Source organism: Girardinichthys multiradiatus, chromosome 22 (assembly GCF_021462225.1).
Source record: "Girardinichthys multiradiatus isolate DD_20200921_A chromosome 22, DD_fGirMul_XY1, whole genome shotgun sequence".
Classification (NCBI taxonomy): Eukaryota; Metazoa; Chordata; class Actinopteri; order Cyprinodontiformes; family Goodeidae; genus Girardinichthys; species Girardinichthys multiradiatus.
Window position 1 is genome coordinate 29425665 of NC_061814.1, and position 27420 is coordinate 29453084.

General features: G+C 37.6%; 1 protein-coding gene across 3 annotated transcripts in view; it reads left to right on the plus strand.

The window, feature by feature from the left end:
• LOC124858692 (collagen alpha-1(XIX) chain-like) overlaps nucleotides 1–27420 on the plus strand; it is a 176496-nt gene that overhangs the window by 46560 nt on the left and 102516 nt on the right. For all 3 annotated transcript variants that reach the window (XM_047350828.1, XM_047350829.1, XM_047350830.1), the window contains 3 exons: nucleotides 10844–10879; nucleotides 14500–14526; nucleotides 15040–15084. In XM_047350828.1, the coding sequence (XP_047206784.1) occupies nucleotides 10844–10879; nucleotides 14500–14526; nucleotides 15040–15084 (108 nt within the window). The remainder of the gene's footprint in view (nucleotides 1–10843; nucleotides 10880–14499; nucleotides 14527–15039; nucleotides 15085–27420) is intronic.

Here is a 27420-nt window from a genome sequence, read left to right on the forward strand (position 1 = left end):
TTGTTGGTTCTGGTTGAGTTCAAAGGCAGCTCACCATTAGCCAGCGCCTTAAGGGAAAGAGTCATCAAGATGTGCAGATCAACCAATTACATGCAGACTTGGGATAAAGTGAGAGGTATGTCACATTAGAAAGCCAATAATAAAATGCATTGTATTGTTTTTTTCAAATAACATTCTTTAGACTTATGAAGACAAAAACTGTCGCATGACCGAGGCTTTCACATTCAAGATTTCAAACATTGAATTAAAAACAAGTTTACATTTCAGACCTTTGCACATCAATAAATATTTATAGTTAACTAATCTTAAAAATTAAATTTTTTATTCAGATTTTATATTCAGATTATTAACATTTTTTATTCAAGTATTGATTACAAGACATGATCTACCTTGGCTAATATGGAAGCAAATTGTTACCATATTTCAAATGAAAAAGCATTTTCAGAAATGCTTTTTCATTTTAAGAATGTGGCTGCATTGTTTGACTCATAAATGAAATTAGTAATCAATAATCCTATTTGCATTTTAATTTTCTTCAAGACTGCTCATTCTTTCACTTAATTAAAATGAAAAAGAAAAAGACATTTGAGATTTATTTTTCAAAATGTACCCCAGCAAATAGATACCAAAATTCAATTTGAAATGTAAAATTTGAAAATGAAAAAGCATTTCCAGAAATGCTTTTTCATTTTAAGAATGTGGCTGCATTATTTGACCCATAAATAAAATTAGTAATCAATCATCCTATTTGCATTTGCATTTTCTTCTTCACGCCTGCACATTTTATGCCATAATCAAAAAGAAAACAAAGCAGACATTGCTTTTTCGTTTTTGTGGTCTACCCACAAAGTACTGCCCAGAACTCAAAAACGAAAAAGCATTCCGAGCGGCGGGCGCAGAAGAGTGACGTCAGCAGCCGCTCTTCCTCAGAATTTCTGAAAATGCTTTTTCATTTTAAATATGGTAACGATTCGTTTCTATAGGCTAAGAAATTGTTGTGGCTAAATTTAAAAGGACAAGTGATTTAAAAGGTCCAGTCAGGGATTATTTGCACAAGAGGATCTCTGACAATTCTCATTATCACATTTGTGGTGTTTTGTGCACTACAGATTCAACAGGTTTTTAATTGGTTTAGTCTTCAGTTAATAAACCTTTGATATTACAATAAAATTTGATTAAAAAAAATGGTGATGGTAATATTCATTGTATTTATTTGGAAAGTAAAAAAAGGATGGATGAGGAAAATAAAAGCACAAATAATGCAAACTAATTTTTATATTCCACATAAACTAATGTAACCTATTTCCTGTTGAGTACTCCTGTAGCAGATTCTACTACCCAAATCGTCCTTTTACTGCAATTAGCTCATATTCCATTTTTAAAGCTAGTGTGTTATTTAAAGCTCCCGTTGACACCTGAGAAACCACAATTCTGAGTATGAGCATGTGATGTAGTATCGCTTTGCAGATATACCTCCTATGGGATAGGGGGAGTGTACTCTGTGTTATCTTGTGGGTAATTCAAGTTACATCGGTGAATACAAGATGTTCGGCTGTAGAGTGAAGTGTCCAAGAAAACGGAGTTGAACAACAGTGATGAACATGATATCCTCTGCCCAAGTGGATCACTGACAGTGTACTGTGATATCCCCACACAATGGAACATTGTTTTATTTATTCGAAGTGTAATGGACATGCTCATTTTTTTTCATTTTTAGGACTCTGTTTTAGTAAGGGTAGTCTATCACCACACTGAAGATGGTATATTGCTGAGTGGATGGAAAGTCACAAAAGGTATTTCTTGATGTAACCTCCCTGGCATTTGTAGGCCAGCACTCAAGATATCTGTTACTTACAGATCTTGTTTCACATAGCTTTAAAGATCCATTACCTACAAGAGCAAAATCTTGCCTCAGATTAACACAAATACTTAGTATACCATCAGCTTTACTGCTGTTATAACTTCTATCTGGTTGGTTTGATCTGGCTGGAAATTACAAACTTCATTGCATTGATTGAAATTTGAAATGGTTTCACTTCTTGTAAGACAAGCTCTCTGACCCGCAGATGCTCTGCTTGGTAAAAGTTCTAAGTAAACATAATTAGGCTGCATGTGTTCCTCCTTCCTTCCCCTGGCTCTTTGTTTGTGTGTGTTAGTTGTCTTCTGCTGGGGAGTTGCCAGATTGTCCTGTGGCCCCACCGTTTCAGGACTGACGAGACACAGAGCAGTGTGTAATTAGCAGGCGAGTGTGCACAGCTCCCCACAGTGTTCTGACCTCGTGCTGCAGAAACCATTGCCACACAGCCAGGCACCAGTCTTTTCTTCACCACCTTTTTACTCCTTAATCTTCCGCTGCGAATGTGTCGAAGTCCACAATTTTTACTGTAGGCTTGCAATGTATATCTGATCTCCTACAATGTTATTGTTTCTAAGATGATATAAATATATGATTTACACCTCATCTCATCATTACCATCATTTAACATCAGTTTTACTTCCTTTGTTAATCAAATCTAAATACAAAACAAAATGATTTTTTATGTTGTTTAATTTTAAGGTTTTTCTTTTTTGCTCACTACTTTACATTAACACAAAATGCAAAAAACTGCACTTTAAAAGCATATTTGTTAAAAGTAAAATTTCAAAAGTCAAAAGTTGCTATTGTTTTAAAACAAAGGTTATGTTACTTACATGTTCTTCCCAGCATCCATGTTTTCATTTTTATGTTGTTATTGTTGTATCAAAACAGATGACATATTTTGTTTTGTGAGTTTTAGTGTTCATGAGTGTCAAATAGTCACCTCTCTAATTAGAAATGATGAAGCAATGATGAAGGCATCTCTGTGCACCATGCACATTTTCCCTCCTTCATACACAACTTCTGAATGCATACTGAAGAGCATCTTTCCAGGGCAGCCAGTATTACCTGAGTTGTAAGGGTTTACAGAGACAAACCGTGGTTATAAACCTTATAGCAGGTGCAGAGCAATAAAAGTTGTCGGAGGCAATCAAATTTGACACAATAAACAATAAATCAGATGTATCATAAATCTTTAATTAAATGTATGTCATGGTATGACATCCTTGGACTTTGTGTTTTTGTATTAACCGTTCTTAGGTCTATGGTTTCCTTTATTGTTAATTAGTTCCACCTGTCCTTTATGCCTCCATGTCTCCTTGCCACACCTGTTCTTAGTTCCTGTGATTACCTGCCTTTGTTTTCTCCCTGTATATTAGTTGGTCTGTGTTCTTTGTTCCCCGCTGGTTCCTCCGTCACTATTCCTCGTCACACCCTGGTTTAGTCTTGTGTTTTTCTACGTGCCTGCAGCAGTGAACTCTCATGTGAGTTTTTTGTCTGGACTTTTGTGATACCTGAAGTGACTTTTTGCTTAACCTGGAAATTGCTAAATAAACCTCTTAACTCATTTAATCATGCGGCTCCCAAGCTCTTGTGTGCGTATTGGTCCGATCCAAACCCAGAACGTGACGATGTATCTCTAAATAAATGTAAGCAGCAACTCAGGGTTTTTGTTACCTGGACCCTTTAAAAATTAGAAGGGGTCACTTTCACTCATGTTTAAGATGCATACTGAAAAAACAAAAACGCCAAAAAGAAACAACAAGAAACAAAGCATCTCCAGAAAGTTTTTGTAAAAGGTGGCCAGGTGGAGGCTACTAATAATCTTTGGGTAGCACATGAAAACCAAAAATCCTGATGAAGCCAGAAGTGAGTGACATACATTCTAATGAGGGAACTTTGAAAATAAAGAAAGCATATGAATAAATTAATGAATAAAAATACATACATACCTTATTGCTGAAATTATTAAAGTTTGTCCTTTATTCTCTTAAATCATCCCCCTAGAATAGTCGGCATGAACTGTTTAATGTTTTGAAAGTAGTAGACAAGTGCCATTCATTTCTATATGTCTTCATACTAACAGCTGACAGTTGCTTTGCTGATTGACGTAATTAAAGTATTTCTCATCAGTAACCATTCAGCGGAACATGGATTTGCAACACTGGTTTTTTAAGCCTGACTGCTAAACAGTGTGAGCAGCTACCATTCTGGTAACAGTAAGACAGTAACTTGCTTGGCTGAGCTTTTCTCAGTTGAATTTCTGACATGTTTAGCCACTGGTAAATAGTTCATCTTTTTAAGTTTATACCTATTGCATTACTTAGTCTTGATGCTTGTGTCATGCTGTGTTGGTGTATGGATGAATTCTTTTGGGGACACTTTTTTTTTCTTGTAATAATCCCAGTTATAGGTAGTGGAAGTGTTGCTTTGTGTATTTTATATTAATAACAATAAAGCTAAATGTAATATTTGTCCCACCAAAATCTATTGAAATGTTAAATGTTTCATGCAAAAATGTAAAGCCTATTCAAAAGAGTAAAAAGTTTTACATTTTCTCCATAATCTTTAACTTCTGCTCCAGTTCTGGTAATAACAATAAAATCCCAATGGAACAGTTTTCTGCTGGATTCCTGTGAGTGAATGATTTGACAGTCACCTTGTTCCTATCAGTCTGTGGGCTAAGGGAGCACATTAACTCATATAATCTGATCAAATCATGTTATAGTCTTTTCAATATCCATGCAACTTAAAGTGGAGCTACGTTACTGTACAGCCATCATTACCATACATGCAATAATATCCCATCAGTAATACCATGGCTTCTGTTTTCTGAATGGTAGTGATTCAGAATAGGCTTGCTGAAAACAGGCAAGAAATTAGTCACGTCTCTGGTAGCGAGACTTAATGTGATAAGAGTAGGTAATCATCCTCTGCAGATATATAATTCACTATTAATAGCCCATCTGACTCTAAATTTAACCATGACAAATTATTGGATTTCTGAGTCATTTTACAGGCTGCTCACACTCTCCATCTTTTCTACTCCCGCCCTTACTTATTTTAAAGTGTTGGTGCCAATGGCCCAAATGTGTCACACCTAACAAGGCTTGCTGCAAATTTAGGCTGTCAATATGTGTCAGGCCTCATTCATCAGCTATAACTCTTCATCTGATCTGTCCTTCTACTTTCACATTTCACCACCGGGAGGCTTGAATGCTCCCTAAGCCTACATAGTTCAGTCCCACCCTGAGGTTTCCTGCTTCAAGGTTCAAAGGCAATGACAAGCAGTGTCCTTGCAAAGCAAAGTGCAGCATGGGGAGACAGGGAAACAGATCGGGGGGTAGACATGTTGCAACCAGCTGATCACACTGCAACATTTTGTGGCATGCTTGTCATGTGATTGACATTACCTGCTCTTTTGAGTGGCTGAGAATCTTATACCCATATGTGATTCTGTGCTTTGTGTCGATATGGTGACATACAGTAACACGTTTTTTACAGCAATAAAAAAACTACCCTAAGACATAAAAGTAAGAATACCATAATGTGTTGTGAATTTTGTGGTTTTCAGAAGCTGAAGGGCAACTTAAGTGTTTTTGGTCTGGTTGGTCCATATAAAACTCCAGTTAGGAAATTTGTTATACAGACTGGCCTTGATATTAGGGTTTGTTGTTTATGTTTTACTGCTTCAGAGTGTAAATTTCAGGGAATCAGTGTGACTTTTGATAACATGCTTTAAAGATGTATTTGACCAAATTATGTAATACTGTTCGTAGCATAACCAGCCATGTAGTGCTCTCTGAAAGTGTTTATACCTCTTGAGCATTTTTTACATTTTGTCACATAACCAACACGACCTTCAATATATTTTTTGGGAGTTGATGGGATGGACCAACGCAACGTAACATTGTGACATCATTTTCGAGTGAAAAGAAAATGATACATATTTTTAAACAGTTTGTTTTTGTTTGTATTCAGCCCTATTACTCAAGTACCCCTAAATGAAATTAAGTGCAAGCGATTGTCCCCTAAGTATAAATTCCAGCTGTGTATGATTTATAGTCATTATAAAAACATCTGTTCTGTGAAGCCCTCAGAGATTTGTTAGAGAGCCTTAGTGAACAAACAGCATTGTGAAGAGCAAGGAACACAACAAACAGGTCAGTGATAAAGGTGTGGAGAAGTTAAGACCAATATTAGATTTTAAAACAATATCCCCACATTTATATGGAAGCAAATCGTTACCATATTTCAAATGAAAAAGCATTTTCAGAAATGCTTTTTCATTTTAAGAATGTGGCTGCATTGTTTGACTCATAAATGAAATTAGTTATCAATAATCCTATTTGCATTTTAATTTTCTTCTTCACGACTGCTCATTCCTTCACTAAATTAAAATGAAAAAGAAAAAGACATTTGAGATTTATTTTTTAAAATATGCCCCAGCAAATAGATACCAAAATTCAATTTGAAATGTAAAATTTGAAAATGAAAAAGCATTTCCAGAAATGCTTTTTCCTTTTAAGAATGCGGCTGCGTTATTTGACCCATAAATAAAATTAGTAATCAATCATCCTATTTGCATTTGCATTTTCTTCTTCACGACTGCACATTTTATGCCATAATCAAAAAGAAAACAAAGCAGACATTGCTTTTTCGTTTTCGTGGTCTGCCCGCAAAATACTGCCCAGAACTCGAAAACGAAAAAGCATTCCGAGCGGCGGGCACAGAAGAGTGACGTCAGCAGCCGCTCTTCCTCAGCTCCTTGCTGACCGAGCTACCCATCTTGTTCGGTAGGGGGCGCTGTGCACTTCTGCATTGCATTACATTGCAAACGTGCCGAGAATTGATTGAATTGCAGCAGGGTCGAGCTCAATTTGTGGCAGTGGCAGGCAGAACTGGTAGTTCCGGTGGCAGCCTCATGGCCTGGGACATCCAGCGTGTTTTTAAGCATTTATTTATATTTTTTCTGTGAGTGACGATTCAGAATAGCCGCTGGTGCTCTATAATAAACCGGCTGTTTGTGCAATAAATCGTCATCCTTTCAACACGTCACACATACACATAGTGCTATTTATTTTCCTTGTCAAGTAAATACAATCACCTTATGTTATGGGTCTAAAGCTGTTTATTAAATAATAATCAATAATGAAATCATTATGTAAAGGTAACAGGCTATAACAATAATGACAACCCATTTGCCGATAATCAGCATCAGCTTCCACAAAAACAGCGGCAATCGCATTGGCAAGCTTTTACGGCCGGTCTGGCACCTTCTGGCATCCTCGTGGAATCCCGTGCCACCATGTGGCAGGCTGTGGCAGTTCCGCCACAGCCTGCCACCGGAACTACCAGTTCTGCCTGCCACTGCCACAAATTGAGCTCGGCCCTGCTGCAATTCAATCAATTTCTTGGCACGTTTGCAATGTAATGCAATGCAGACGTGCACAGCGCCCCCTACCGAACAAGATGGGTAGCTCGGTCAGCAGGGAGCTGAGGAAGAGCGGCTGCTGACGTCACTCTTCTGCGCCCGCAGCTCGGAATGCTTTTTCGTTTTCGAGTTCTGGGCAGTATTTTGCGGGCAGACCACGAAAACGAAAAAGCAATGTCTGCTTTGTTTTCTTTTTGATTATGGCATAAAATGTGCAGGCGTGAAGAAGAAAATGCAAATGCAAATAGGATGATTGATTACTAATTTTATTTATGGGTCAAATAAAGCAGCCGCATTTTTAAAAGGAAAAAGCATTTCTGGAAATGCTTTTTCATTTTCAAATTTTACATTTCAAATTGAATTTTGGTATCTATTTGCTGGGGCATATTTTAAAAAATAAATCTCAAATGTCTTTTTCTTTTTCATTTTAATTTAGTGAAGGAATGAGCAGTTGTGAAGAAGAAAATTAAAATGCAAATAGGATTATTGATAACTAATTTCATTTATGAGTCAAACAATGCAGCCACATTCTTAAAATGAAAAAGCATTTGAAATATGGTAACGATTTGCTTCCATACATTTAAATATGTCATTGATCGCTTTGCAATCTATAATCTGAAAATGGAAATTGAAAAAAAAAATGAAGACCTGCCATGACATAATCATTAACCTAAAGTTGCAAGTTGGGCAAGGAGAGCATTAATTAGAGAAGCACCCAAGAGCCCCATGGTAAGTCTGAAGGAACTGCAAAGACCTACTGCTCAGGTGGGAAAATCTGTCAGCACGACAGCAATTAGTGTCCACAAATATGGTCTTCATGGAAGATTGGCAAGAAGAAGGGTAATTGCTGTGAAATAAACCCATAAGTAGTCCTGATTGCTACTAGGTATACAGGGGACAGAGCAAACATGTGGAAGAAGTTGCTCTAATCAGATGGCTTACATGCAAAATGTTAAACATAGTGATGGCAGCATCATGCTTTTCTTACAGGACAGGGAAGTTTGTCAGAGTTGATGGCAAGATGGATAGAGCTACATACAGGGAGATCCCTGAAGAAAACCTGTTAGAGGCCACAAGGTCAAGTTCCAGCAGGGCAACACATCTAAAGATATTGCCAGGGCTAATGTGGAATATTTTAGATCAAAGCATATTCACGTTAGAATGACAAAATAAAAAAAAAGACCTAAGTTCAACTGAGAGTTGAATTTATGTTTTCCAGTCTGACTAATCCTGAATTGTTTTGCAAAGAAAAATGAGCAAGAATTTCCTTTGTTTTAATTAGAGCAAAATGCTTTTCATCAAAGTAGCTTACCAGGGGAATGTTAATGCATAGCCCACAGTATACAGATTTTTAGCTGTACAAAAATCACTATGTATAATTTTCTATTTACTTCACAGTTGTGCACTACTTTGTGTTGATCTATTACAAATAAACCACTCCAAATACATCAACGTTTGCGGTTAAATACTTTTGCATGATATTGTCTGCAACATTGTTAAAGTTGTGGCATACCTCGGTAAAGTGGTAACATAGCACAGCTTTTAATGTGCCTGAATGAAATATTTTCACATCATTGCCTTCTGTTTTGGTGTCTGCATTCAGGCACCTGTGTAAGAATAAATTTGACATTTGGTTTTAACATTGCACAAAAAAGGCAGGGAATGTTCTGTATGAAAGCTGTGAGCAGTTCTAATAATCCATGTGTTCTAAACAAGCTGGTTTTTAATTTTTTCTCTCCCTTTCTGTTCTACTGTGGAATTATTTTCCAGGTACAAGGTGGAATGCTTCTGTAATTATTTGGTATAGCTCACTCTTATATTTTTTTCCCCTAGTTTTTTATAGCGTTGTTGTCTTTTCATGCAATGTACCACATAATTGTAGGTGCACTGCACTGCCTGCCAGCCTTGAAGTTATAATGAGGTCTCTGTGAAGACAATAGAGAATCACAGGCTATTTTATCCTATTTTCTGGATGGAAGGATGTGGGGAGGTAGCATGGAGGGAGCCTTTGTTTGTATTGAAACTGACAGAGGGAGGCAGATTTAGAGACATAAAGTAATGAGTCTTCTGAATATCCTATACCAGGCATATTTTAGCTGTGACATTCATTTAGACAACAAAGCCGATATGCAGTAAATGCCCCCTAAACCCCCACCTTGCCTATTTTGTTTCTTCTGAGAACATAATCAATCAATCAATCAATCAAAACTTTACTAATAAGGCGCTTTTAACATACCATAAGGCAAACCAAATAGCTGCACAACAGAATAAAAAGTTATACGTGAGTTGAAATCCTCCAGGAGCTGATCACCATTTCCATGCTGGTGGAATTCCAGTGAGGGAAGCCCAGAGTCTGTAAAAGCAGCTGAAAAGCTTCTGTGCGTTGATCAGCCGACGGGAGAACATAGAGGCGCTTGAGCCAGGTGCAGGACGTTAAAAGACTGAACTCAAAAAAAACAGGCAGATGATGGGAAATAACAAAATCATAAATCTCTTGAACATCTCCTTGTAATCCAGGCTGTTTCTCTTCTACTGTTGAACTACTCAATAACTGATTCAAGTTAAAACAGCTGATCAAGGGGTGCTGCGGTGGCGTGGGAGTTAATCGCGGGACCCTTGTATGGAGGCTATAGTCCTCGCTGCATCCGTCATGGGTCCAAGTCCCGGCCCGTTGACCTTTGCTGCATGTCTTCCACTCTATCCCCTCCCCCAAATTCCTGTCAGTTAAAATACAAATTAAAGGCTATAAAATAAAAAAAAGAGCTGATTGAGTTCAATAAATGTTTCGTTAGTGGTTTGCTCTCACAACACAAATGAATGTAAAAACCTCAAACTCTCAAAACCTGATCATAATCTAAAATAATCACTGACAATAAGTCTGCAAAGTCCTGAAGAAAATTGTTATTACATTTTGGCAGCCAGTAGATCACCACAAAGAGCAGCTGAAAACAGGATATTGCCAGTTGTGAAGTCTACTGAACCTCAAGCTAGTGTTGTATAGAAAGTGAAATTGCTTACCAGACAGTAATAAACTGGTTTCATCTAAGAAAACACACACAAAAAAAAAAAAAAATAGCTTACATGAGTTGATCCTGGTGTCAAAAGGAATCTCCTTCTTTTTTATTTAACTTTTTGTTGACAATCTGTGCTTCACTCACCAAATGATGTCATAATACCTGTCTTCAATTAATGCTTCAGAGCTTTCACGTGATATAGCACAGGTGTGTTTATTTTAGGGCCCGCCACATTTAATAGCGCCAAGCCACCTGCCAGTTGTCTGACAGTGCAACAGTCATCAGACATGCTTCATTTCATGAAATACTGTAAATACCAGTTGATACTGGTTGATACTGGTACTCTACTGCACTGGAGCATGTGTTGAAAAATGACTTCCACGCATAGTCTATCTCATTTTACCTGACCTTCAGGTTTTGTCACAAACATGATGGATGGCCTATGGGTTGGATGTCAAATAGTTAAAAATGAACAGTATGGATTTAGCTTTATATGATAAAGATCCTGCAAACTCATGTTCTTTATTTCCCACACAGGGGGATGACGGCCTAACTGAAAACCCAGGGCTGCCTGTAAGTTCACAGTGTTTCATTTACATCTCATTATGATGCTCTGTACAATATGTAAGGTCATTCAGCACAATGTTTAAGGTTGTAATGTAGGCACGAGAGTATGACCTGAAATGGCTAGATGGAGATTTGTAAATATCACGGCACTTTGGCAGATCAGAAACTGTGCGAGGAGTTAAAACATCTGGACTGAAGTGATGGCAAGTGAGGCACTCAGCTGGGGAGGCTATGTGTCACATTACCATTGTCTGGGAAGGGTTCAAACAAGGAGCAGATAGGAAAAGGGGCTCAAAATGCCTTCTCACTCTGGCCAAAAAGGATAGGGATGAGCGACCAGGCGGGGAAAGAGTGCAGCTCCAAGCCTCATGGTGAGAGGTGGAGAGTGACAGGTAGTGACTGGTTGTTTCCTACATGGGTAAGACATACTCTCACTGGGCTGGTGCCTCCCCCTGCAGACATTTTACAGTAACACTGTGTTTTTCATTCTTGTAATTAGACTGACTTGTGCTTTTTTTCTGGTCATGTAAAATTCAACAGACAGAGAACACTCGCGCAGATATGAAACAAAGTTCAACGAGCACACCCTAGCATTAGTTGTTCCTTCCCCTTTGAACTTCTCCTCATTCCGTCATATTATAATCATCAACTTCAGTGTGTTTTAATTTTATTTTATATGATATGTAAAATAAAAAATTATAAAATTATATATATATCAACATAAAGCACTGCATATCTGCACATGAATTGGAAGAAACATGGTTTTCATAATTTTATCATGTAAAAATCTGAGAAGTGAGGCATGCATTTCTATTCCCCTCCCCAATTTCAGTCTACAGACTGACACCTTTGTCAGTTTTGAATACAACATAGCTACGGCACAGTCACTATCAAGTCTAACCAGCTTTCCTGTCACTGCTCAGGAAAAGCCCCTCAACAGCATGAGGTTGTTAGTTTTTGGTGTTTTTTTTTTTTTAAATAGCAGTATTCTATGAGATGTTCAAATCTGATGATATTGTTATTGTGCCTTAACCCTCTGTTTACGAAAGATGTGACTTCTGATGGTATTAGATTTTATTTGGGTGTAACAAGCGACTACAGATGTATTCCACAGTTTTCTGATTTTTTTTTTTTTGTAAAAACAAATTGAAAACTTCACAATTATGCTCTACTGGTCTGTGACATAAAATACCATAAAATATACGGAAGCTTGTGGTTGTAATGTGACCCTTGTTTAAAACCTGAGATTATGAGGCAGTATGACTGCTTTTGCAAGGCCATGGATATGCATCTACATGTTCTACAACCTATCATCACATTTAACAGTTGTGTGGACACAGATGCGAAGGCACATGCTCTCCATGGCTTCTGACCAGAGAGTTAAAGGCTGCGGCAGATTAAAGGTGTTCTGTGGGTGGGTAGTTAATTATGTGCACATCATGAGGGGATCAGCCTGCCAATTTAAATCAACACTGCAGGGATACATAAAAAAATGGCCCTCTGCTGCTGACTTTCCTCTTTTTTTGTCGCCAAAATGCTTACGACTCCCACAAACCTCTGCCACCATTCATTAGTTACACCCTCATGCTAATTTTATTTAACAAGCAAAGTAGCAAGCATTACCTGACAGGCAAACACAGTTTTAGCTAATGTTCTCACATTACGGCAGTAAATGAGTTGGTGAGCCTTAGCAGAAAATGTTGGAGGTAGGCTATTAAAATTCCAAGTTGCTATTAGTGCATTTGTATCGTATTGCTTGTTCCTGGGCTCGGGGGAGGGGGGGGGGAGGGGGGGGGGGGGGGTAATGACTCTGCATTGCCTCTTGCCTCTCAAGGCGATACCCAGCAAAGTGTCAGGATAGATTGTTCTTGACTGGGTTCTCTTCTTCAGATCACCATGGTCAAGGAAAATTACATCAATAACCATTATATTGTTTGCACATAACTGTTATTGTTAAAACATGTTGACTTTTTCATCTGACTGAAATTGTTTATATTTGCTAGAGTTGTAGGCCAGAAATGAAAGTCTCAAGAGAGATCAGATATTTATTTAAGGTTTTTAGCAGAATGCCTCACAAAAGTATTTATACTCTTTGAATTTCTCCACATTTAGAAAATGCTTAGATCTATACTGTTCCATTGTGCTCTGGTTGTATGTTTAGGGTTCCTGCAAGAAGCGGAACCTGCGCCCCAGTCTCAAGTGTTTTGCAGGCTCTAGCAGGTTTTCTTCCAGGTTCTTCCTTAGTTAAGCTCCATCCAAATTTCCATAAAATATGACCATCTCCCTCGTCCCTGCTGAACAAAAGCATCCCCATAGCATAATGCTGCCACCACCATATTTCACCATTTGGGGATGATATTTTCAGGATACCACTAGAATGTTTTTTTTCTTTTTTGCATGAAGCTGAAAAGGTTTAACTTTGGTCACACCTGACCATAGCATCTACATGTTTGCTGTGTCCCCTACATGGCTTGTTGCAAATTTTAAAATTGAGTTATTACATCTTTCTTTTAACAGTGGTATTCTGTTTATCACTGTTCCATAAAGGCTACAAATTTAGAGTACACAACTAATACTATTGTGTCAACAGATTCACCCACCTGGGTTGAGGAACTCTGCAGCTCTTCCAGAGTAACCATTTGCCTCTTGGCTTCTTATCTGATTAGTATTCTCAGCCATGTCCTGGAATGTTTGCAGCAGGACCTTTGCAAGAAATGAAGTCAGATTGGGGCACAAGATCTAAATATACATATAAATAAACTCTAAAGCGTAATTTTTATTTTAATTAATTGTTTTATATTTTAGCCAACTTTTAATTGCAACAATAAACTGTATAAACTAGTAGTTTGGCTCTGTCACTTTAAACTTTATGGTCTAATTTAATTTGTTTTACCTTTTGACCCAAACACTCAAAATCAGCTCTTTGGGCACTTTGTTTTTTTTTTTTTTTACTGCTTCAACATTTTTCTGAAATTACATCACAAAGTTTACTAGGACACAGATGATCTACCCATTAAAAGTGGTCTGGTGACATCTATGGTTTGCAGTTGAGTCATGTCCTGTTTTTCATTTCTGTTTTCAGATGAGGGATTGAACAGTGATCAGTGAGACGTTCAAAGCTTTGGATATTGTCTTATAATGTACTGTATTTTAAACTTTGGTACAATGTCTTCCCTGACTGGTTTGATGTGTTCTTCAGTCTTCATATTATTTGTACTAAGAACAAACTACTGACAGACGGACTCCATGTACTAATTAGGTAACTTCTGAAGATAATTACTTTCACTGGATTTTATTTAGGGGTATCAGAGTAAAGGGAATTGGACACGAATGCTCACCCCATTTTTCTGATATTTATTTGTAAAAAGGATTCCAAAAGCATCCATCATTTTCCTTGGCTTCATAATTATGTGTTTTGTTTTTTCTTTTGTGTGGGCATACCACATAAAGTTGTGATTAAATATGTTAATGTATGTGGTTGTAACATGACAAGAAGTGGAAAATGTGTAGTGGTATGAATACTTTTGCAATGCATTTTTTCTTACTTGTTCACATATAGTTTTGATATGATGCTTTATTTTCCTGTAAACCAAAAAAAAAAAAAAATCTTTATTTAACTCTTTCAGGTCCTTCAAGGAGATAAAGGAGAAAAGGTAAAGCTTTCAGGCATACAATCACTTGTTTGTCTTGCTGAACAAAGTTAACATGACATGTTTTCTCTCTCAGTCAAGCGCAACTATAGGTTGGACAAGAAACTATTGAAGCACCATATGCACTCACTTGAACAAGAACATCAACTCAGAATATACTTTGATTAGCTTGCTAATAGTTTCTTATCAGGATACTTTGTAGAGTAATGGAATGAAGCCCTGATCAACTGAGGCTGCAAATTGCCTATTAAGGAGATATTGGAGAAGCTATTCTAGTATCGAAACTGCAACTTTACATAGTCCTTCCCACCTATACATTTAATTTTGACTAAGCTAATTCTTTTCTTATATGGGGAGCCTTTTTGCATCTTATTGCTGCAAATAAGCTCCGCTGGTCAGCTGACAACATGCGGTGCAGACATCTGCCCGTGTCAGATTTTACAAGACGCAAAACAAAGTATCTTTGCAATGTTAAATATAGTACCTAATTCTCCATAATACATGTCCTCTCCCTAGGGATCAGCTGGAGTGCCGGGTCAGCCAGGCAAAGAGGGCAAAAGGGTGAGTAAACAGAGACAGTTAACCAGTTGTGTGGCCTGGCTTGATCTTGTACTGACTGAGAGGCCTTGGCCTGCAGGAAGAGCAACTGAGAGGCTGTTGTGTTTGTAGATGACCCGTCATGGCAGTGGGCCTAAAAAAGCAGGGAAGCATCTGTGAGGGCCTGCTGTATGACAATTAATGAATGGGATCCATGGTCAAAGGGTCATGCACACACTCACAGTATGACTGGCAGCACACATGGTGACGTCCCAGTGGGTAGCTGTGTAGGGCGGTATTAAGTTTCTAAAAGCTTGATTTGGAATAGACACAATGTCCGTGACTGATTCAATGGCTACATAATACCATGTTTATTTATTTGTCACTTCTGATTGTAGTGAATGTGGTCAAGAATAAATGTGTCTGGAGTGTTAAATGGTGTCTAAATAACACACATGGTGACTCAAGACTGCGACTTAGACTCAAGTTGCATTTAAGCTACAAAGACTTCAAGCTCTCTAAAGACTTGAGACTCGACTCAGACTCAAGTTCTGGAACTTAAGCCTCATGAAGAATCTTTATTCCATGTAGGCAAGGATTAAAGTAAGTGTAGATGGTTTGAGTACATTAGTAATGTTGTCCCCTCTGAGCTACAGTATGGTATAAAAATGACTGGTTGTCATGGTTACATCACATGCATTACATACAGTTTAGGACAAAGTTATATGTACCCCTGACAGATTTAGATTTAAAATTATTCTCAGTCAACCGTAAAGTTTGTTTATTTTATTGTTTATTAAAAATGGCATGTCAAAAATATTTTACAAGCTTTGCAAGTAATTTCCACTGGTTTTTGACAATTTATCTTTGGTTATGAACTCCAAGTCTTTAAGATTAGAAGGCCTCATTGTCATCACCCTAATCTTTGGCTCCCTCCACAGATTCTGTATCAGATTCAAGTCAGGAATTTGGTTTGGCAGCTCCTAAACTATATTTGCAGTCAGAAGAAACATGTTGGTTAAATTAATAAATTACTTAAATCTACCAGGGGTATGAATAATTTTTAGCGTAACTGTATGACATCTCGGCAATCATTCTGGACAATTTGTGTCAGTCCAAGTTTGTATTTTTATTTAATAATACCATTAAGCATTTTTTGCTGTAGCATCATAATGAGACCATGAACCCTGTATTTAGGAACTTTAGAGATTTAACCCTCCCTTCCCAAAAAATGTATAACTTGCATCTGACATTTTAATTAAGCTGGCATCATTACAAACACACCTGTGATTCTTCAAAATGCATTTTGAATGAATAACATACTGCAATTCTGGAGACTTTAAACCTCACCTGGACTACTGAATACTTTCATCTAGTGTGCTGTTAATTTAAAATGCTTCTCCTTTTTCTTTGTGCAACCCACATTTTTACATATATATACGTTTGCATATAGTAGATGATTGTTATTTATTCACAGGGCTTTGAATTGAATAGGATGAACATGAAATTATGGTGGTGGAAAGAATGCTCTTCACAGGGATTTTCCTTTGACCTAACAACAGATATATATCTGGGGAAGAGGTAGGAAATGTCTTTCCCAAATCAAAAAATTAGCTCTCCATTTGTATTATTTTTTTCATCTTATACAGTATTTTTTATAAAAAAGGAAAATAATACAACAGCAAAATATAAAATCCACACAAGAGCTTCAGAGCAACCAGAAGTAGGTCAAGGAAATATAAATTTTATATTAAGCTAACGTCTTGATGAAAATGTATGATGATTTTTGCCCTTCTTAATCAGAAAATGTCTCTTAACATCATGCTGCATGATCAGCTGTGTTTTTTTCATCAACGGATCATTTCACTGAAGAGGTTACAGAGTCTGTTGTGACTGAAGTATTCCCATTGAACAAAAATGAGCACAAATGTCTTGATATTGTTGTCTCCACATCATTAGTCACACTGCTTTTCTACACGTAACTCTGCTTGAGAAGAAGCTGGGATATAGAGAAACTGATCTTTAGCTGCAAAATTTAGGATGTGCATTTGTTCTGAAATACATCTTTATGATAAAATACCAATCATAACTGGATGAGAGGAAACAGTATGTCACTTTAATCTTGTGCCTTCTTAGTTACCTGTTGTTTTACCATCTATCTATCTATCTATCTATCTATCTATCTATCTATCTATCTATCTATCTATCTATCTATCTATCTATCTATCTATCTATCTATCTATCTATCTATCTATCTATCTATCTATCTATCTATCTATCTATCTATCTATCTATCTATCTATCTATCTATCTATCTATCTATCTATCTATCTAGCTATCTAGCTATCTAGCTATAGTAATGTGCAAACGTTTTTGGCAGGTGTGAAACAAAATGCTGTAAACAAAGAATGCTTTCAAAAATGTAAGTGTTGATCATTTATTTTCATCAATCAACAAAATGCAGTGAATGAACAAAAGATCAATATTTAGTGTGACCACCCTTTGCCTTCAAAACAGCATCAATTCTTCTAGGTACACTTGGACACAGTTTTTGAAGGAACTCGGCTGGTAGTTTGTTCCAAACATCTTGGAGAACTAACCACAGATCTTCTGTGGATGTAGGCTTTCTCACATCCTTCTGTCTCTTCATGTAAACCCAGACACACTCGATGATGTTGAGATCAGGGCTCTGTGGGGGCCATACCATCACTTCCAGTAAGTCTTGTTCTTCTTTATGCTGAAGATAGTTCTTAATGACTTTGGCTGTGTGTTTGGGTTCACTCTCTTAGCATTTGGTAAATTGATAAAAGTAAACAATCGTCATTTATATTTCTGAGAGCATTCTTTGTTTACAACATTTTTTCACACTATATATATATATATATATATATATATATATATATATATATATACAGTATATGTGTGTATATGTATGCATATGTGGCAAATGCAGACTTTGTGCTGTTGTTGCTGCTAAAGACACAGTTTTGATCTATTAATACCTCACGGCTGACTTCATGGTGACTGTTAAATGGACTAAGGTTTCTGCTTATTCTTAGCTCCGAGTCACATGGAGTCCAACTTGTTGACCAATGTGTGTTTTTGCAGTTTACCTATTTTAGGACTGGGGAGACATGTGTCATTATCAGAGGTTCTCACCCAATTAGCAATTCTGGACCATGCCTGCATCTTATTGGTTTTACAAAGAGCTATAGCTGCTATACAAATGATGCAGAATGACTTGATGCAGAAGGACTGCTCTAAATCCTTCATGGAATAGCTGGGAGTAAAAAGCTTTCACGAAGTCTCAAATTCAAGCCTGACCATCTCTCAAACTGTCCGCTTTAATTTATTGTTGAGCAAAATACGATCACTCTAAGCCATCTAGATTTACTTCAAGGAGATGTGGAGGACATTGTAGTCAGGAGAAGAGAAATAATGCTATTTGTAGTGATCCTTCTCCAAAGCCTAAAGCAACATATGCAACAAAGAATATCAAGGGTAATCACCCAAACCCATCTGCAACACTGTGTCTAATATCCTCAGAATCTTGATCTTGTCTTATTACTCTGATCAATGTCTGGTCAAGTTTGTCAGGGTGACAACCATGACAAGGAATTAATCGGAATGTGTTCCCACATTGCACATTGCCATTAGTGATAATTGTGAATGTGCTTGGTTCTGTCTAATCTAGGCAGCATTGACACAGAATGGTAGGCCGAGAGTAAGACTGGGATTCAGAGGCCCATTATAGCCTATCAAAAGGGAAGATGGGGATTGCTGTTAAAAATGATATGTCCCCTGTGCTGACTATAGTTAGCTGAAATATTCATCACACTCAGTAATGATGTTCTAAGCTCTGTGTTGTCATTGTACACTGGCTCTGCTCCATACTGATGGTGGAGGTGAAAGACAAGCATGCTAAACAGTTTTTGTTTAGTCACTTGGAAAGCCAAGTATTGGGTATGCTCATACACCGTGAATGCCAGAGAAGTAAGTGCCTACCTGCATCACAACAGTGTGAGCATAATAAAGTTCTGTACACATACAAAAGCGATGTGCATTTTGTGCCAGTGAACACTACAAAAATGACACATTGCATAATTTTGCTTGCTCAAAATAGGACTGAAAACCTACACAGTGCACACACTGCTTCCTTAATGCTGAAATACATGAGAACGCCACTACGGGCTTGGCTTATTCATGTTGTGCCAAGATTTCCCAGCATACCCTGCTTTTGTAGCTGGCATCAAGCTGTGAGTGGGTTTAGTACAGGCACTGGGATCCTACCTTGGAATGTTAGCAGGTTCCTTCTGGATTATGAATCACTTTGAAAATTCCATTTACCAAAATAGGTCTTGGAGGTTCAATCCATGTCTAACATCACATTAAGCTTAATTTGCTGCTCACTTGTACATATACAGAAAAATAAGTCTTGTGTAAGTGTGACCTTGTGATATTGTCATGCATTGGGCCATTATATTTGAAAAATATGTTTAGAACGTTTTAGGTATTTTCTAAATTTCTGGTGTTTTTTGGGCATACTTGGGTTTTCCACTTTGGTGTGATTCTGTAAATTTGAAGTTAGATCAAAATTGTTTTAAAGACTTGATCACTTGCATTAGGGTTTCCTGCATTTCATGCTCAGTAGTCCAAATCTGATTTCTAGTTACTGTCAAAGATACAGAACAGCTAGTGATAAGCAAATTTCTTTTACTGAACTCCTTTATAACTTACAGGCAAAATAAATGCCGCTTTATATCTACAATTATGATCCATTAAATTTTTGACAGTAAACCATAATAACAAATTTTAACTTAAAGTCATTTAATGTAAATATTTTTTCATGGTGCAAAAAATAAAGAATACAAGAATAAAGAACAAGACACTGTAACATCAAAATAAAGGAGGTAAAAGTTATAGTTACCCATACAAGTTTCAATATTAGCTACCCGTTGCCCAAAATTGCTCTTTCTATTTTTAGTTCTTAAAACTGAGGCTATATGAAATTCAACTTGTCAACTTATTTTTGGCCAAATTCAGTTTTTTTACCTAATTAAGTAGTTTACATTTAAACAGCTCTATAGAAAGGTCTATGGAAAGGTCTATAGAAAAATAACCCACAGCTTAAATTTTTTGTTTTATTTGAATGCTTTTTTAAATTTCCTAAAACTTTACTTGTCAGTTATCTCTAAGTATTTTTGTAATAAAAAGTCATTTTGGTAAAATATGTTTTTTTACATAGCCACAGATATCCTGGTAGCCACAGCCTTTTTTCATTCATCATGCATTAACTGGCTCGTGGAAAGCTGCTATAATGTTGTAACTGCACTTCGCCTAAAACATGCAACATTTTATCCTTATTCTCTAAAAGACTGTCTGACATATAGCTTGAAAAGTCATTAGTAAATCCACATCTATTTTTGCTGAAGATCTTTGCACTATGAGATGTCTGCTGACCTCAGTGACTAACATTAGCTTGCTTCCTGCCTATGCCTTGTGAATATTTTGATGGACAAAACTTACAAGAGCTGTTCAACTGATCCATAAACTAAGTCCTTTGTTTTAAGTGAGTGGATTGTAATTATTAATGACTGGTGTTATAGTAGTGACATTTGCTTAGTTCAGGTCTCTTAAAGAGATGAGGCCCTTCTGAACAGGTCACATCACACAGACAGACACAAAGGATCAGCAAAAACTAAAGCTTCTGTTTTACTGTGATTTTCAGTGTAAAGAGTGCACTGAAACTTCAATTGCTAAAATAAAAACCCAGATTTGTTAGATGCAATCCATAAATTACCAAATTATATGATGATCTATATTTTACAGTGGATTCTGTTTCATTCGTACAGATCTATTTTGAAATAATATGTGCATTTGGTCCACATTGACTTTCCCTTTCGTTCTGTATCCAGATCTGATTCCAGACTTTGAGAATCGCAGATGTATACATTAAAACCCCAGAACTGACTGAATTTGCAGAACGTCAATTATTTGAATGCAAATTCTTGGAACCACCACTCTAAAGGGTCTCCTCTTTGGAATGGTGTCATAAGCCTCCTTTCCATTCACTGTTCCATAACCACGCTTCTCCACGATGCTCGTACTCTCTACTCTGCTCTAAACCTGTTGTGTTTCCATTGACATGCTGATGGCTGGAGTTATGGCTAGAAGCCCCACCTCCTGCCATCAGAGTTGTGCGCTGTAAAGCTCTTAAACATACTGTTTTGGGGTCCGGGGTGAGCCTTTTCCTATCTTTTCATTGGTGTAGAGGTGATGGAGAGGCGGGGTTAGATGGAAACAATTCTGCACTATGAATTAGGTGTTCTGTTTAGTGACCTCTACTGTTTGTTGTGTGCTTGAAATAATAAAGCTGCCTCTAGCGGCTCTACTTTGAATAGAAGCAAAAGCGCAAATTAAATCAAAGCCATCTCACCCACATGGCTTACCACAATATTTTAGTAATTTCTCTTGAATTTTTCAAGATTATCTTGGCACTGCGGTGTGCAGTAAAATTCATGGCTTGTCATAATATATTCTGTCCGCTACCTTGGTGAACACCTTCTCATGCTGCTGACATACAGCTCAGTACAACCATGGCCAATCAGTAAACAGCAGTCTCTTCATGTCACATTTCAGCCCTACCTGCTGAAGAGCAGGTGCCAGATGTGCTGCTAATCCTCTTATTAGACTTTACTGGGTTATAGAAAATAAAACAATAGCCAGCCAAAACGGAAGGAGCTTATTTTGCCTATAGATGTGTTTTCTTTAAATGAATCATTTGTTTGTTCACAAATATATTCAGATTTAGTTACAGTGCCTTGCGAAAGTATTCGGCCCCCTTGAACTTTTCAACCTCTTGCCACATTTCAGGCTTCAAACATGAAGATATAAAATTTTAAGTTTTTGTGAAGAATCAACAACAAGTGGGACACAATTGTGAAGTGTAATGAAATTTATTGGATGTGTCAAAGTTTTTAACAAATAAAAAATTGAACAGTGGGGCGTGGAATATTATTCAGCCCCGTTGCGTTAATACTTTGTAGCGCCACCCTTTGCTGCAATTACAGCTGCAAGTCGCTTGGGGTATGTTTCTATCAGTTTTGCACATCGAGAGACTGAAATTCTTGCCCATTCTTCCTTGCAAAACAGCTCAATCTCAGTGAGGATGGATGGAGAACGTTTGTGAACAGCAGTCTTCAGCTCTTTCCACAGATTCTCGATTGGATTCAGGTCTGGACTTTGACTTGGCCATTCCAACACCTGGATCCGTTTATTTGTGAACCATCCCATTGTAGATTTGGCTTTATGTTTTGGATCATTGTCTTGTTGGAAGATAAATCTCCGTCCCAGTATCAGGTCTCTTGCAGACTCCAACAGGTTTTCTTCCAGAATGGTCCTGTATTTGGCCCCATCCATCTTCCCATCAATTTTGACCATCTTCCCTGTCCCTGCTGACGAAAAGCAGACCCAAACTATGATGCTGCCACCACCATGTTTGACAGTGGGGATGGTGTGTTCAGGGTGATAAGATGTGTTGCTTTTACGAAAAAAACATATTGTTTTGCATTGGGGCCAAACAGTTTGATTTTGGTTTCATCTGACCAGAGCACCTTCTTCCACATGTTTGGTGGCTTGTGGCAAACTTTAAACGTGACTTTTTATGGATATCTTTGAGAAATGGCTTTCTTCTTGCCACTCTTCCATAAAGGCCAGATTTGTGCAGTGTACGACTGATTGTTGTCCTATGGACAGACTCTCCCACCCCAGCTGTAGATCTCTACAGTTCATCCAGAATGATCATGGGCCTCTTGGCTGCATCTCTGATCAGTCTTCTCCTTGTTCGAGATGAAAGTTTAGAGGGACGGCCAGGTCTTGGTAGATTTGCTGTGGTCTGATACTCCTTCCATTTCAATATGATTGCTTGCACAGGGCTCCTTGGGATGTTTATAGCTTGGGAAATCTTTTTGTCCAAATGCAGCTTTAAACTTCTCCACAACAGTATCTCGGACCTGCCTGGTGTGTTCCTTGGTCTTCATGATGCTCTCTGCGCTTTGAACAGAACCCTGAGACTATCACAGAGTAGGTGCATTTATACGGAGACTTGTTTACACACAGGTGGATTCTATTTATCATCATCGGTCATTTGGGACAACATTGGATCATTCAGAGATCCTCACTGAACTTCTGGAGTGAGTTTGCTGCACTGAAAGTAAAGGGGACGAATAATATTGCACGCCCCACTTTTCAGTTTTTTATTTGTTAAAAAAGTTTGACACTTCCAATAAATGTCCTTCCACTTCACAATTGTGTCCCACTTGTTGTTGATTCTTCACAAAAAAATTTGAATTTTATATATTTATGTTTGAAGCCTGAAATGTGGCAAAATGTTGAAAAGTTCAACGGGACCAAATACTTTCGCAAGGCACTGTAACTTCTCATTTCTGTTGTGTTCAACCTTTTTCAACAAAGAGTGAACAGTTTAGTACATTTGGTAACTAAATGGATGGGTTTGGTGAGTGGCTACCCAGTAGCAGACATTGATGTGACCTTTGTCTGCGAGGTTATGAGGTAGGTTCAGTCTGCTGCGAATAATTCATATTCTTTGCTGCAGAGTTTTTATTAAGTTGTGACATTTTCCATTATTACTGCCATCCAACTGTCTGTGAATCCTGTTTGTTTCACTGAATAACAAAGGTTAAAAGGCCTAGAATGTGTTGCTGGCAAGGTACACAAAACAAAGAGGAAAAAGCCACTAAAAGTCAGTTAAACTGTGGGAGAAAACGTTTCCTGAAAAATGTCCCACATCGATAATAATAATGAAAGAATCCAGCCAGATTATTGATGGTTATTGGGGAAACATTACACAGTGGGGCTGTGAGATATGACCAGCTTTTGATTTTACTAACAGGTGATTCATCCTGTGTTTTATTAGTTGCCCTTTTCTATCTTCCTGCGTTAGACCAACCATGGTTACTAATTATAGTGTCTAAGACAGTAATTATTCACTTCCAAGTCATAATGTTGCATATATTCTTTCCTTTGAAATTATACATGATTAAATGTAAAAATGAATTTTTAGATAATACGTTTTACAGAAATATGCTGGCAATGAGTACAAACATTGCCCTGAAAGAATAATAAATGTGAATTCAACATAGCCCTATGCCAGAGCCAGTCCAAGGCTGTATGGGGCCCTAAGCACAATTGCATTTCGGGGTGCTCTACCAGCTAAGCCTGCTGCATTCATTACAAGTTCAGAGTTAGGGAGGATGGGCAAACTTTATTGTTTTGTTCACATGCAACAAAGGCACTGAAGGCAATTACTCGCTGATCTAGTTACAAACAATAACAACATGCATACAATGTGACTCCAGCTTAGATATAAGCAACAAAAATAATTACATCAGCATTAAAATATCCTATCCCCTTGTAGACTGTTGTCTTGAATTTACCTCACACCACAGAGCCACGGTAGTGTATACCAATAATGCCTGTGGATTCTTCTGAAACACACAGCAAATGTTAAATGTCTGGGGTTTTTCCATACAGTTGGTGCATTTGTTAAACCCATCCTGCTTACATTCCTAGGGCCCCAAGTCTAACAGGGGGCACTAAGCAGTCACAAAGTTTGCTTTTAACTTTGGTTGGCTCTGCCACATGTTCTTGCACAGGTTACTTCACCACAAATGCTTTAGTAAAGACACCAGACCAGTCAGATACATGAAGAAATTTGGTGAAATTTTGTCCAATGATGTGGATGTTATGAGGGCATTTCTTTAATTCCGTTGTAACGTAATGCAAGTGTTTTTTCTTTTTTCTTTTTCAGGACTTCAGTTGGAGTAAAATGACATCTGTTGTCATTACATGAAAATGATTTCATAGAAATATTCCAAATCAATTCACATCACAAACATTTGATCAGAAAGACTCTCAGTTCTTCCCTCCTGTCAGAGAAATCCTAAAATTTCAGCAATGTCAACATCAGCTGTGGGAGCTCTTTAAAGTGCCATTGATATAATCTGTCAAAACAGTAGGGAAGATAGCCTGTCTCATGCCTGGCTGGTGACTAGACTGGTCTACTTCTCGACAGAAGAACGTTATTTGTTCTACAGATACAAATTATATCAAGTGTGGACTCTAAAGCAGTACAACTATGTAACCATTATCATACTGGTGCTCTCTTAGATGCCTTTATATACTTCCCCCATGGTCTAACCATTAGTGTCAGATGTGATACAGTAACATTCATGTATTCTAAACCTAATACTACGTATCCTCATTGTACAGTTAATAGCTTTTGTCATTTAACCTAATTTGAAAAAGTATGCCACTCTCTGCAAACCACATGCGTCTAACTGGAATGTAGATGCCTCTCCTCTGCAGGACAGAGCAAATGCTTTGAGATAATTGAGGCAGCACAGTATGGATGACAGTCATATCATATCTAATGCTCTTGACTGAGATTAATTTAGATGATTTACGCATCTGCGAAGATGAGCACGGGCCGTGGCAGTGATAGGGTGGGAGTAATGGCTGCAGTCTGGGAGCACGGGAATATTTGGCAGCGTTTTCTTGCTCTAAAGGTGGAAGCAGATATGAACCACCTCTGTTGCAGACTGTTGACCTCTATCAGAGCACCTGCAGTGCAAGATTATTAAGTAATGAGTCCCTGGTGAGAATACCAGTCTTCCTACCAGACGTTCGCCATGGGAGGCTACTGCTGATTTTGGTTATACAGTAAATGCATAAAGTAACAGCACCTTGATTGGAGCACCTTCATTATGTGTTTTTCTACTCCAATTAAGGATGCTGTGTAATAATGCCGTACATTATTTAGTTTAAACTATAATTCACATTTATAATAAAACATAATTATTTGTTTGGCATCTTCATTAACTAGAGCATTCCTCTTTATCAGATCAAAACGTATATTATTATATTATAATACATTCAAGAACATTAAACACATATGCACAAACATTGCCACATTATTGGTTTTGTTCATCAGCTAAATGTAAGTGTTGGGCAATTTTAACATCTATTATTGCAACACCTGCCATTAGGTGTTTACAATAACTGACAATGAGTCCTTCACATTGTTAAGGAGGAACCCACTCCTTTTAGCAGGTTTTTTAATGCAGTCACAATGGAGGGCATTTTAGCAGGAATGGCCTGTTTAATGCTCATCAAACAGCTTCTCAAGTCTGACATTTGACTAGGTCACTCCAAAATCTATTTTGTTTTCTTTAGTCATTAAGAGGTGAAGTTGCTGTTGACCTTTGGGTCACTGTCCTGCTGCTTATCCCAAATATACCTGAGCTTAAGGTCACAAACTAAAAGTCAAGCATTCTCCTTAAGGATTTTCTGCTAGAGAGCAGAATTTTTCTAAAACATTGTGTTATTTTTATTCCAGATGTAATGGAACATACAACTTCCAAAACTTTCCACTTTGTCTCTTTAGTCCACAGAATATTTTTTTTAATGTTTTGGGATCATCAAAACTTCTTTTTATTTCTTTTTGGCAAATTTGAGGCAGGCCTTTGATTTCCTTGGTCAGCAGTTGTTTTAACCGTGGAACTCTCACGTAGATGTAATTTTTGCCCAGTCTCTTTCTTATTGTCAAATCATGAAAACTGAAAGCCAGAGACATTGCTTTTTAACCGTTTCTTGACTGATTTGTGATCTGTTTTTGAATTTCTTTAGATTGGAGCATGACATGTTGCTTCTTAGAATCTTTTAGCTTACTTCATGTTGTCAGATATGTTCTGTTAAAGTGATTTCTTGATTCTATTCAATTCAATTCAGTTTTATTTATATAGCGCCAATTCACAACACATGTTGTCTCAAGGCACTTCACAACAGTCAGGTACATACATTCCAATTAATCCTAATTGAACAGTGCAGTCAGATTCAGTTATTTATTCAAATTGGATAAAACGTTTTTCCATCTAAGGAAACCCAGCAGATTGCATCCAGTCAGTGACTTGCAGCATTCACTCCTCCCGGATGAGCATGTAGAGACAGTGGACAGTCACTGGCGTTGACTTTGCAGCAATCCCTCATACTGAGCATGCATGTAGCGACAGCGGAGAGGAAAAACTCCCTTTTAACAGGAAGAAACCTCCAGCAGAACCAGGCTCAGTGTGAGCGGCCATCTGCCACGACCGACTGGGGGTTTGAGAGAACAGAGCAGAGACACAAAAAGAACACAGAAGCACTGATCCAGAAGTACTTTCTATGGGAAGGAAAAGTAAATGTTATTCTACAAATCTGGCAGTAACCCAGCCTGGGCGCACACTAAACTAAACCAAAAAAACATCCTCAGCCACAGTTAATTTATGATTTAAAAAAGAGGCA